This window comes from Glycine soja, chromosome 10, assembly GCF_004193775.1.
Source record: "Glycine soja cultivar W05 chromosome 10, ASM419377v2, whole genome shotgun sequence".
Lineage (NCBI taxonomy): Eukaryota > Viridiplantae > Streptophyta > Magnoliopsida > Fabales > Fabaceae > Glycine > Glycine soja.
This window is the reverse complement of record NC_041011.1, coordinates 4,576,122-4,588,393: the sequence shown is the minus strand read 5'-3', so window position 1 is coordinate 4,588,393 and position 12,272 is coordinate 4,576,122. Positions and strand designations below refer to the sequence as shown.

General features: G+C 31.1%; 2 protein-coding genes across 8 annotated transcripts; both read left to right on the top strand.

Moving 5' to 3' along the window:
* The first annotated feature begins 797 nt into the window (after positions 1 to 797).
* Positions 798 to 6,030, top strand: LOC114372432 (interactor of constitutive active ROPs 2, chloroplastic-like). Of its 7 annotated transcripts, none has more exons than XM_028329978.1 (7): positions 931 to 1,093; positions 1,305 to 1,416; positions 1,626 to 1,802; positions 2,418 to 2,524; positions 3,243 to 3,426; positions 3,810 to 5,507; positions 5,584 to 6,030. In XM_028329978.1, exons 4-6 carry the CDS (start codon positions 2,505 to 2,507, stop codon positions 5,484 to 5,486), a joined length of 1,881 nt encoding a protein of 626 aa, XP_028185779.1. In that variant the 5' UTR covers positions 931 to 1,093; positions 1,305 to 1,416; positions 1,626 to 1,802; positions 2,418 to 2,504; the 3' UTR covers positions 5,487 to 5,507; positions 5,584 to 6,030. The 7 variants fall into 7 exon arrangements, with proteins under 7 accessions (XP_028185783.1, XP_028185779.1, XP_028185784.1 ...); XM_028329983.1 differs by having other exon boundaries at positions 1,305 to 1,522; positions 3,813 to 5,507; XM_028329977.1 differs by having other exon boundaries at positions 1,305 to 1,522.
* Positions 6,031 to 9,012: 2,982 nt separating this feature from the next.
* On the top strand, positions 9,013 to 10,559 carry LOC114369939 (40S ribosomal protein S23). Its single transcript, XM_028327221.1, has 4 exons — positions 9,013 to 9,155; positions 9,733 to 9,888; positions 9,993 to 10,119; positions 10,241 to 10,559. Exons 1-4 carry the CDS (start codon positions 9,151 to 9,153, stop codon positions 10,379 to 10,381), a joined length of 429 nt encoding a protein of 142 aa, XP_028183022.1. The 5' UTR covers positions 9,013 to 9,150; the 3' UTR covers positions 10,382 to 10,559.
* Positions 10,560 to 12,272: the final 1,713 nt, after the last annotated feature.

Here is a 12,272-nt window from a genome sequence, read left to right as displayed (position 1 = left end):
TAAATTTTTCTTAAATAATGATAACTTTTTTAAGTTCAAACTCACTTTAAAATTCACTTTATCATACCAAATATAGTTAAATTAATTAAATTCAGTGTGATAATAACTATTATAAATATAATTTTTTTTTGGTGTATATATTTTCTATTTCTAAATCAGCCTTTGTTTCTATCTCAAATTTATAACGTTAGAGTTTTCATTTGAGATATTATTGTATGCTTAAATGCTTCATTCATCATCATAATTTTATTCTTAATAAAAGATTCTTGATGAATTAAAAGAATATGATGTTTATAACCAACATGTGACATTGACTCTTAATCAATATGAAATTTTGTGGTCATGGAAATACCCTTCAATACATGTAATTATTTGTAGTTCTTTACATAACCTTTAAAATGTAATTGTTGTTATTATATTTTTTAAGAAACCGTTGGATAGAATGAAAAGAAATGAAAAAAAGTAATATGAAATAAAAGTTTAAAATTAAAATTAATTGTAAAAATGTGAAACCTATATCATTTTGTTATTATTATTATTATTATTTTTTGTTTTCGTTTTCTTTCTTTCCAAATCAAAAGAGTATAACTGTTTTTTATTTTGAAAAATACACATAGAGACACGAACTCTTTCGAGTAGTATATAAACTATTTGGCGTATCGAAGCGAATATATATTATCCAAATTTAGCACTGAAGTGTCAGAGAAGAAGAAAGAAAGAAAGAAGACAATTATCTTATTTAAGATTTATGTTGATGCGTAACCAGACAACAATCATCTCTCGAGACAGAAACTTTGGAATTTCGTACATTGCATTGTAACCCACTTCGACACTTGCCTACTTGCCACCGAAGCCCTGAGCGTGAGCGACACGTGCATCTTCAAGGAGCGTAGTATAACATCATTGGCGCCTCGGTTTCAAATGTATTTTACTCATCCCTGCTACTACTCCCTCCATCCCCCAACACCAAGAAAATAAGAAAATAAGTAACATACTCTAACAAGAAGAAGAGAGAGAGAGAAAGCTTATTCACCTGATCTTATCTTACTCAATAGTTTTTTCACTTCAGAGTTTCACACATTACCTCCACTCGGTAACTGCACTTTCATTTCATACATCCCTTTTCTCTTCCATTACAAATTTTGACTCTTTTTCTTCTTTTTTTCTCCCTCTGGGGTGTAGTTTATGATAGCATTAACAGTATTTTGACTCAAGTACATTTTGCCTGGCTGGTTTTTTGGTTTATTGAGTTTTTGTTTTCTTTCTCCACTCGTGATGTTTCTTCCCATTTTTATCTCTAAAAGGACGAGCCATCGTTTTCTGCCTATGCTACTGTGTGTTTCCAACAAGGAAAATATTGGGGACTCATGCACGTGCTTCTGATGTAAAACCATGATACTGCTCTCTGGTTTTTCGGTATTTGTTCATGTCAAGAGTTTTCTCTGTGTATGTGTGTGTGTGTGTATTTTTTTTTTTAATATTGTCACCCTGGTTGTTCTGTGTTCAACTTGAACAACACCTGGTGAGTTGTTAGCACTTTCTCTTTGCAATAACACATTTTGATTTTAAAAAGTTCTTTTTTTTTTACTCTTTTAATTTTCTGTGTTTCTCTTCTTTCGGATCAGTGATTTGGTCTCAGGCTGCATGTAGATCTGGGTTTTGTGATTTTGTCTCTCGTTTGCGTTGGGGATGCATAAAGTTTGTATCTTTCCTCCGTTTTTTCATTCTGGCCTTCTGGGATTTGTCTTTCCACACAGATTGAAAAATGGGGTCATAAAATCTGCGCCTATTTTCATGAGAAGGCAAGGAATCTCTAAACTTAAACACGGTTCCTGAGTTTACGTTACCGAAAATGAACTTTTATTTTTGGTGTGAAACATGAAGGGGCAGTGAAATTATGGTTGTCTGGATAGCCCACTTAAATCATTTCTAGTTATAATTGTTTTCTTGGTGACATGATGGATTTGGAAAATTTGCTTACATTTTAGTTTTAGTGTGCATTTTATTTAATTTATAGGATGCTTAAAGGGGTTAACATAATAGTTTGTTGCTGGTCAATTGGGGCTCAAGTGTAACGTGGCACTGTGGAGTAAAAGGGAGGAAAGGTCTAAAATTAATTTGGAAAAGTTGGAAGATGGGTTTCCGTTAATTATATTCTACTAATTATTTTGGTGCAAGGTTTTATTTGTTTAAATTTGTTTATTTATTTATTTGTTTTGAATTTGGTAGGTGGTAGTGGAGTTAGTTTACTTGGAGTTTCTTTGAAGGGATTATGTGCGGTTTGTTTGTTAGGTTTTTTGTTGAATGCTGATCCCAGGTGGTGGTCATCTAATGTAAAGTGCAAAGTGCAAACCATTGCCTCTTTCTCTTCTCTCAGTTATAAATCAAATTCCTTATTGTCTTCATTTCTTTCTCAGATTACTATTGCAGAAAGTGTGGGTCAGGGGCTTTGAAGGAGAGGTTCTTTAGCTTACCCTTCCTATCAACTCAGATATTATTAAAGTATGCAGACACCAAAAGCAAGGTAAGATTGTCCTATTTGACACTTTTTGCAGCATTCCATTTTTGTGATGCATGTTTCCGAATTCTGAGGTCTTAATTAGGGGATGGAGTGCTTTTATTTTGTTCACAGGGTTGGTTATATGATTTAAGGCTTGTTCCTTTGCAAGGAAATCTGAAGATTAATAATTTGGGCCCATTTATTTAGTTGGAGTTTATTACTGAATTCGTAATGAATCTTATTACAGAAATTGTATTCAAACAAATTAAATATAATTATTTCTGGGATCTAATGAGTAATGACTAATGAGGGATGAATAGTTGAATGCTACCTGTTAATGTTATCTATTCAATTTGAATGTGCCACACCACCATTTAGAGTTTGTTGCTTTCCGAAGAAATGTTAAGAACTAACTAGGGGCATATCTGTATTTAATTGGAGTTGTTTGGTGAAACACCAAATGAATCAATATTGAGGTAAGTGTGTCCTATCATAACTATTTATAATAGGGATAACTAGTAAACAGTTTTATATAATTTTATGTGTCCTCCATGTAACTATCATATTTTGGAAAAAAATTGCCCTGTTAATCATAGCACTTCTTGTTTAGATTTCATTTTGATCCCAAAGATTTAAATAGGGACTGTTTAAATGAACTTTTCCTTACTTGATCACCTTACTGTGCTATGTTAAGATGTTTTTTCATCTGCATGCTTATTGGCCTATGCTTGTCTGTGAGCAGAACTGGTACTTCAGAAGTGCCCCAAAGGAAGTCTCCTGCATCTCCTCAGAATGCTCGCAAATTGAAGACACCAGGCTCTGATACCGACTCAGTCTCATCATCTCCAAAACCAGGAAGTAAGACGCCAAAAAATAGAAGTCCTAAGGTCACAGAACGCAAGTCACCAAGAAGTCCAATATCTGAGGTATTGTAATTTATAAGATAGTTCACTGCTAGAAGCCTAGAACTGAATAATTCCCTCCTCCCCCTTGAATGGAGAACTTATTATACGGTCTAGGTCTCTAGGATCACCATAGTCCCAACTAATTTTCACGTGACATGTAGTCAGATTTTATTAATTCTTTCTCGTTAACTGAAAAAAAATTGGTTTCATGTCACAGAGAGATTTTCAGGAAGTATGGACACATGGTAGTTCCAAACTATTTAATAATTTCTCCCCTATTTTATAGAAGTCCTTCATTTATCACTTATCCATAGCTATATAAAATTCAAAAGATTGAGATTATTGATAGTGTCTTAATTTTTGCTATTCACTATATCTCCTTGCACTTTATCATTGCGCTCTAGAAGAAGCGACCAGGTAGGGTTCAAGAATTGGAGTCTCAACTTGCTCAACTTGAAGAAGATCTAAAGAGAACTAAAGACCAACTCAACTCATCTGAGTCATGGAAGAGGAAAGCTCAGCAGGAGGCTGAAGAAGCAAATAAGCAGCTTTTAGCGGTATCGAAAGAGCTGGAGGAATCCCAGCAACAGCTTCTGGAACTATCTGCTTCTGAAGAGGAACGGCTTCAAGAACTCCGTAAGATTTCTCAGGACCGAGATCGAGCATGGCAGTCTGAGCTTGAGGCTGTCCAGAAGCAGCACTCAATGGATTCAACTGCTCTAGTGTCTGCCATGAATGAAATACAGAAACTGAAAATTCAACTTGAAAGAGTGCGCGAATGTGAAGCTGTTCACATTAGCAATGCTGAGTCAGATAATGCTGAGATTGAGGATTTGAGGATGGAGCTTGATGAAGCACTCACTTTAGTGGAAAAGCTGAAAAGTGAGGTAATTGATTGCAAAGAATCTGAATCCCGGGCTTTGGAAGTAGTTGGCAAAACTCAAATGCAATTGGAAGCAGCAAACAAGACTGTGGAAACACTCCAGTTAGAAGGTGAGAAAGCATCAGAAGCTTACAAATCCTTAGCTTTAGAGTTGGAGCAATCAAGAGCTCAAGTAAAATCATTGGAGGAACTTGTCAGCAAACTTCAGGCTGATTTGGTTGGTGGTGGTAACAAAAATATGTTAGGTCCCGTCAATGAAGCAGAACTTGAACTTACACCGAAAAACGTACAAAATGAGGAGATAAACCATCTCAAAGCCGAGCTTGTTTCTGCCAAATCTGAAGCAGTGCAGTTAAAATCTGCGCTGGACGTTTCTGAGGTACGATACCAAGAAGAGTATATTCGGAGCACATTGCAGATCAGAAGTGCTTTTGAACAACTGGAGCATGCAAAATCAGAATCTTCTCAAAGACAAGGTGAATTAAATGAGGAATTGAAGAGAGCTAGAGCTGATATTGAAGAGTTAAGGGAGAAGATGATGGACAAGGAATCTCAGTTGCAGGGTTTATCAGATGAGAATGAGATGCTCGTGTCAAGGATCAAGCAAAACCAGCCTAGTGAAAGAGATTCTGAACCTGTGGTGGCGCTCAAAAAATTGGATGCTGACATGACTGAGTTGAAGAAAAGATTATTGGACAGAGAGACGGAGCTGCAAAATGTGACTGAGGAAAACAATGCACTAAAGAAGGAAATAAAGAGGGTGGAGTTAGAGAAGAATAAAATCCCCGATGAGGCTGTTGCTTCTGCTGAAGCAGCAAGGGCCGCAGAGCGCGAGGCTTTGATGAAACTTGGCTACATAACTGAAGAAGCCGATAAAAGTAACCAAAGAGTAGCACAGATAACTGAACAGCTAGACACTGCGCAGGCTGCAAATTCCGAGTTAGAGGCTGAATTAAGGAGGTTGAAAGTGCAGTCGGACCAGTGGAGAAAAGCGGCCGAAGCAGCTGCTGCTATGATTTCTTCTGGAAACAATGGAAAGTTTGTGGAACGAACAGGTTCACTTGACAGTAGCTACAATTCTGTTACTGCCAAGATTAGTTCACCTTATTCAGAAGACACAGATGATGATGACTCTCCCAAAAAGAAAAATACAAACATGTTGAAGAAGATTGGAGTGTTGTGGAAGAAGACTCATTAATGTATAATAGATGTTTTGCAGGTAATGTAACAACTTATCTTACACTGGTTTAACTTGAATTGTTTCATTGTCTTTGTTGACTTTTGGTTATTGTCAGGTATCCAGTGTTCACTATTCAAGCAATCCTTGGGGGACAATTTGCCTTAAGAAGATCGTGTAACAAATATTTTGAAGTTAAGAAGGTCGTGTAATATTTTGAAGTTGCTATTAAATTGCTGAGGTTTAGTGGTTCCAGTTACTTGCTGCTTGCTAGGGTTTTTTAATTGTGCAGTGAGTGTTTATAGACCAGGCCTTACATGTATTTGTTCTTTGTACCAATTTTCATGTTATGTAAGTAGTAAGAACCCAACTCGTGGGGAAAAATAGTTTCAATCTTGTGTTATTTGAGACTAATGTCATGTCAGTATTGTTGGAGGGCAACTTGCTACAAAGTATTTATCCATTTATGCCCTTTTCCCGTTGGAATAATGAGTGTGTTTGGAATAGCTACAAACATTAGATTATTTCGATAATCGATTATAATTATTGTTATAATGATTATAAATTGACATTGTTTTTGTTTTGGCAAGTTTATTGAAAAGTTGTTTGAAGATAATTAATTTCGTTTGGATGCAATAAAAAAGAAACTCTTAAGAGTATAAAAACAACCGAAAGAAAAAACAAGCGGTTGGAAAATAATCATAAATTCATAAGTACAAAAGTGTGGGTTTTGTGGAATTAAGTTGCAAGGGGTTGAGAAAGATAAGGCAATTTGCCTCGCCAAACCTGCCCCATTATTGGTGGTAATGAAAAATCTAAACCTAGAGTGTTTGATATGTTATTTTAGTAGTTTGATCAAATTTATATTATACAAACTTATTTAGTAGTTGTAATACATTTTTAGAAGTTTTTCTTCTTCTGAATTATATATTTTTAGAAGTTTTTCTTCTTCTGAATTATATAAAAAAAATGACTTCTAAAAATGTATTAAAACTACTAAATGATCCAATTTATAGTACGAACTTATTTTAGTAATTTTTAATATATTTTTAGAAGTGGATCCACCAAAAAAAATAGAAGTGGATCCACCCAATTTATAAACTTTTGGTTTTATTTTCGTTCTCATTAATTTGCTTAACATTTCAAAATTATGCAGATGAAAAGGCAAAGGAAAACTTGAAAAAGAGGAGGAAACACAAAAATGAAAATAAAGGGGAAAAAAGACTATAGAAGTAAGAAAAGCATGTGATGGCATTGTATTTGGTCGAGTAAAAAGAGATAGTAGCATTTTATTAAACTGGTATCATGCCCATAATTTTGAACTCTTAATTTTATTTTTGATGGTAGACATGATAATTATTAACTAAGACAAAGTTGTAGGAGGACAATCATATTCGCAATGGCATCCATCTGGGAAGCATAGTCCAGCAGCTGTATAGAATCCAGTATAGTCCACGCAGGCGTTTGTACAACTCACTATATCACATTTATCTGAATAGTACACTATTAAACTGCAAGTATGATTCGCAACCGTTTGTGACACCATCAAAACTGCAAAAATAAAATGAAATAAAATCAATCACAATTGAGAACTCTTCTTCATCATAAGTCTAGAATATGAATTAAGGGAAAATTGAAAAATACTTGAAAAAATTGGCAAAATAAGCGCCAATAGGAAACAGGGCCTCAAGGACACTTTCATATCTACTCAAAGTATACGCTTGCTTTGTGTATTTCATTGATCCAGAGACAAAATATATACAAGTGAATAGACTATCAGTTACAATTAGAAGAGAAATAAGCTAAATCTCTAAACATAGGCAATTATCTTTTATATATTAAGTAGGTATCCTTATTTAAGCTAATTACAATATTTGACAATAATTACAATTACATTAGATAGTTGATTAAAATATATCTTAATCAAATCCTTGACTGAGTAATTAATATCATATCATAATCAGATATATATCTTAATTACTGCAAATTTAAACATTTTATATTATTGAACAGTCCGTTTTACTATAGTATATTAAATATTAATTATGATATTTATTAAAAATGTTATATTTATTAAATTCAAATGAAATGTAATTATTGCATTTGTTATTTACTTTGACTGTATATTATATATTAAAAAATTATAATACTTAATACTGTCAGAGAGTCAATTCTTCTTATTATATATTAATTATAATATTTATTAAATATAATCTACAATTAACAAGTACTTTCAAATACTATATTTATTATTAAATATAATGTCTGTGTGTTAAACATATGACTTTTCTTATGAGTATATAAAAATCTATTATGAAACAAAAAGTAATTATTAAAATAATTAAATCCCATGTATATATAAATATTAAAATTTATATTAATTTTCTTTTATTATTATTTTTTAAAATAGTTTATAAAACATAAAATTCACATATATTAATATAACACTAGTAAATTACTAAATATATGTACCTTAAACTATTTATTAATTTTTACACATAATAATTTGAAACATATCATATTTAATGTTATTGGATAGTGGACAGGAAAAAATAAACTATAGTATATTAAATATAATATTTATTAAATTTAAGAAATATAATATATGTTTTAATACATTAATTTTTTATATTTTAAAGTTTAAATGAATTATTTAATTAGACATATTTAAAATTAGCAAACTTAACATATACATAATAATGTAATATATAAATATATAATAATTTGCCTCTTGATAGTTATCATCAATAATCTTTTTTAATATTATGATATAGATATTAAATATCTACTAATTTTTACTAGTGATTAATTTTTGGTCGAAGAATTTAATTGATCACCTTTATAGGATCTGTCTTTTCAAACACATTTTTTCCAAACCCAATAATCTTACTTAAGGGAAACGAGTATAGTATCACTCGACCTAACGACTTGTTGAATTTTAAATTAGTAAACATAATATTTTAAAATTAAAAACTTTAATAAGTATAAAGTATAATATGAATAAAGTGATGAACATTTATAATAATTTATCTCTTAATATTTATATTATATAATTTTCATAACAAATATTTATATTCAATAATTTGACAAGATTTTGGATTCAATAAAAATAGTACTTAATGTTATCACACTGTCAAATTTACTCATAATATATTAATCATGAAACTCATTAAACATAATATTTTTATTAAATTTAATAAATGTTATATATGTTTTTTAAATGTGAGACTTTTATGTGAATTTATATATATATATATATATATATATATAGTCAAGAGTTACATCATTAAAAGGGTTATCATTTCTATTAGAATTGTTTCATGACAATTACAATCAGATAGCTAACAAGACTTACTTGAAAAATTATGTTTCTTATGTTTATTTTTAATTATATAAACGAGAAATAAATATATATCAGTGTTTTTCATCAGTATATACTACTTATATTTATATTCTATCCTTTTTATATTTTAAAAAATAAATTAAAAAAAAACTAAACCAATTTCTTTTTGGTCTTAAATCCACTGGTCTTGTTGCATAGGCCCAGTGGTGCTTAACAAACCCAGTGGTGTTTTCATTTTAGTCCACTATATAAACCCCCTACTTCGCTTATCGATTAGGGTTTTGTGCTGTTGTCGCTGCTCATCCTCCATAACCTCCGAGCTCTACACCGAAGAACGAAGCCATGGGGTAACCTAATAATTCTCCATTACTCTTTAGATATGCTTCATTGCACGTTTATGTTCCTCTTTTGTTTTATTTGCTTTGTTCCCAAAAATTGAACGCATACGAATGAACTTGAGCTCGTGAATTTATATTTGCTTCCGGTGGATCTGTTTCAAATCAAATATTCTCGTCGATTCTTCCCGTGTGAAAAAGTTTATATTTTTCTACAATCGGATTTTGTATATTTTATCAGTGTAGTGTTTAAATTGGTTTTCCCCTTGTTTTGTGCAATGTGAATTGCTGCTTCATTGGTTTTTGTTTAGTTTAATTTGGTCGATAATCTAAAGCTGCCTTGTAAATATCGCTTATTTTATTTAGTTTTTTGTTCTTAGATTTAGGGTCAATGGAATTGGGTTTTTTTGTTCTTGTTTTTGAGGGGTGTGGTGGCAGTGGCAAATTTGTTGTGAAATTTAACTAGGTTTTTTAGTTCTGTCCTTCTAGACTTGGTATGGTCTTTGTAATGGGGGTGGACTAGGAATTGGTTGATGAACAAACAAAAGAACATAGAATTTAAGGAATTATATTTGTTGCTGTCTTACAGGAAGACACATGGAATGGGAGCTGCTCGCAAGCTCAAGTCTCACCGCAGGAGGCAAAGGTGGGCTGATAAGTCATACAAGAAATCCCATCTTGGGAATGAATGGAAGAAACCTTTTGCCGGTTCATCCCATGCCAAGGGAATTGTCCTTGAAAAGATGTAAGAATTAGGTTAACTTGGTTTGTTTATCTTTCACTAGAATATTTATTTGATTTGGTTATAGTATATGATTTTGAGAAATTAATGTGTTTTTCTATTTGCAGAGGTATTGAAGCTAAGCAGCCCAACTCTGCTATTCGTAAGTGTGCCAGAGTTCAACTTATCAAGAATGGGAAGAAAATTGCAGCTTTTGTCCCTAATGATGGTTGCTTGAACTACATTGAAGAGAATGTGAGTGTTGGTCCATGTTTTTTCTAGTTTCATTATCTTTTTTATACTCCTGGAAACAACTTGAGTTTCTTTGATAAATTGTCATTTGTAGCCGTTGTGTAACTTGGAAATGGTTGTGTAGGACGAAGTCTTGATTGCTGGATTTGGACGAAAGGGTCATGCTGTGGGAGATATTCCTGGTGTCAGATTTAAGGTTGTGAAGGTATCTGGTGTCTCTCTTCTGGCTCTTTTCAAGGAGAAGAAGGAGAAACCAAGGTCTTAAATTTGTGAAATGCTTCTTATGTTTGTTTTCAATAGTTTCTCTGAAGTATTACGAATTTTGTTTTGAGGTGAATGGGTTTTATGAACAATTTTGTACCTTTTTTAGTTATTTTACTGAACTTCATTTAGCATTTTTAGTAACATATCTTAGCTTGCTTGCCTCGGCTTTGCTTCTTCCCCATTCTCTGGCTTCTTGCTATAAACTTTCACTGAATATATAGCCATTGAAGGTTTAGCAATTGCTACTGTTAATGAAATCGATAAACTGGAGATGATAGGCATAGGAGCTACCTAATACTAGTTAGATATCTGATCCTATTTTCAATTCTCCAGTTATTTTTACTGTTTGATGAGGCTGCAATTTGTTTATCTGAAAACCCTGCTTAATAATTTTTTGAGATATAAATCCTAGGGAGAGTGGATATTTCTAAAGATTCCACGTCACCAACCAACAAATGGAATGACACCATTTAATATAGATATTAGTACTTCAAATCATGAAATTAAATGGAATTTGAACGATATTATGAATGGCATTTCACCCAGCCTTGAGGCTATCTCTATGGAGTCACTACAAACGCGCAGTGATTTGTGGCTGTTATAAAGATTTAATGTTTAGTGAGTATTGGTCATCGGATTATCAAGATGTATATTTCAGATTCAATTTTTAAAAATTCAATATCTAAAGAAAAATATTAATTATGATTTCTATTTTAATCTCATCACTATATTAAGATAATCTTATATGAAAAGGCCTAATAATAAAATTTAAAGAAGCAACCTTTCCCGAAATGAGAGAAAAGAATCATGATAAAGGAAAATTATGGATAAATAGTCATTTTTATTCCTTAATGTGTAATTAGTTGATAAATGTATTTTCTGAAAATGAAAATATAAAATTTGTCACAAAAGTTATTATTTATCCAAAAATTATTAATTAACATGTAGGAGTGTGATTGGATTGCTGTTTTGGCACCCAAGTGGACGTTTGTACTTCATTAATCTTAAAATTTACATACTTTTATCTAAGGCACCAAACCTAAATTAAGTTCAACTTTACTTTTTCATCTGTATTAGCTTAGTTTTAAGATACATTTTATAATTTATAGAATAATTTTCTTTATATTATGTAAATTTTTAATTATTTAATTTAAATTTAAATGTATTTTAATATACACAAATACTCGGAAAAAATGTTACTATTGAGAGTCTTGTTAGGATCTCCTTCATTTTGATATTTTTATGTTTTCTTTTGATTTTTTTATAAAACTTATTTTTATTAAAAATGTATTGGAGAATCAATCAAGATTCAAAATCAAAATAGTAGGATTCTTGTATCTATTATATAAAATTTTAAAAATAGAATAAATTAAAATCTAAATATTCTATTTTATACGGATTTTATGTAGTATAATTAATTTAAAATTTTATAAGAAATAAATATAAAATTTATATTAATTGAATTATTTGAAGAAAATGAATCCCCTTAAAAATAACATTTTATACGGAGAATCTAAAATTAATCTGATCGTTTGAAGTTTATGAAAATGTCCTAGGGATTTGGAATAAATAATTTAGAATGAATAATTAAATTGTGATAATTACAATTATTTTTACAATGAAAGTATATATATGCTTTTAAAAATATAATGAGTCATGCATCTAGAATAAATTTATTTAATAAAAACAATTTTTTTATTTTGCTCAATTTCATTTTCCGTAAAGTTGACATTTTGAAAATGACAATTTTATTTAAATATTGGTTATACTTCATTGCATTGCCTCAAAGGCTCAAACTATCTTATCTACTATCTTATCTAGTGATAAGACCTTGTTTTTTAGACTAATGATATGTACTTTTTAAGTCATGATTGATAGTATTTCGTTCGTTA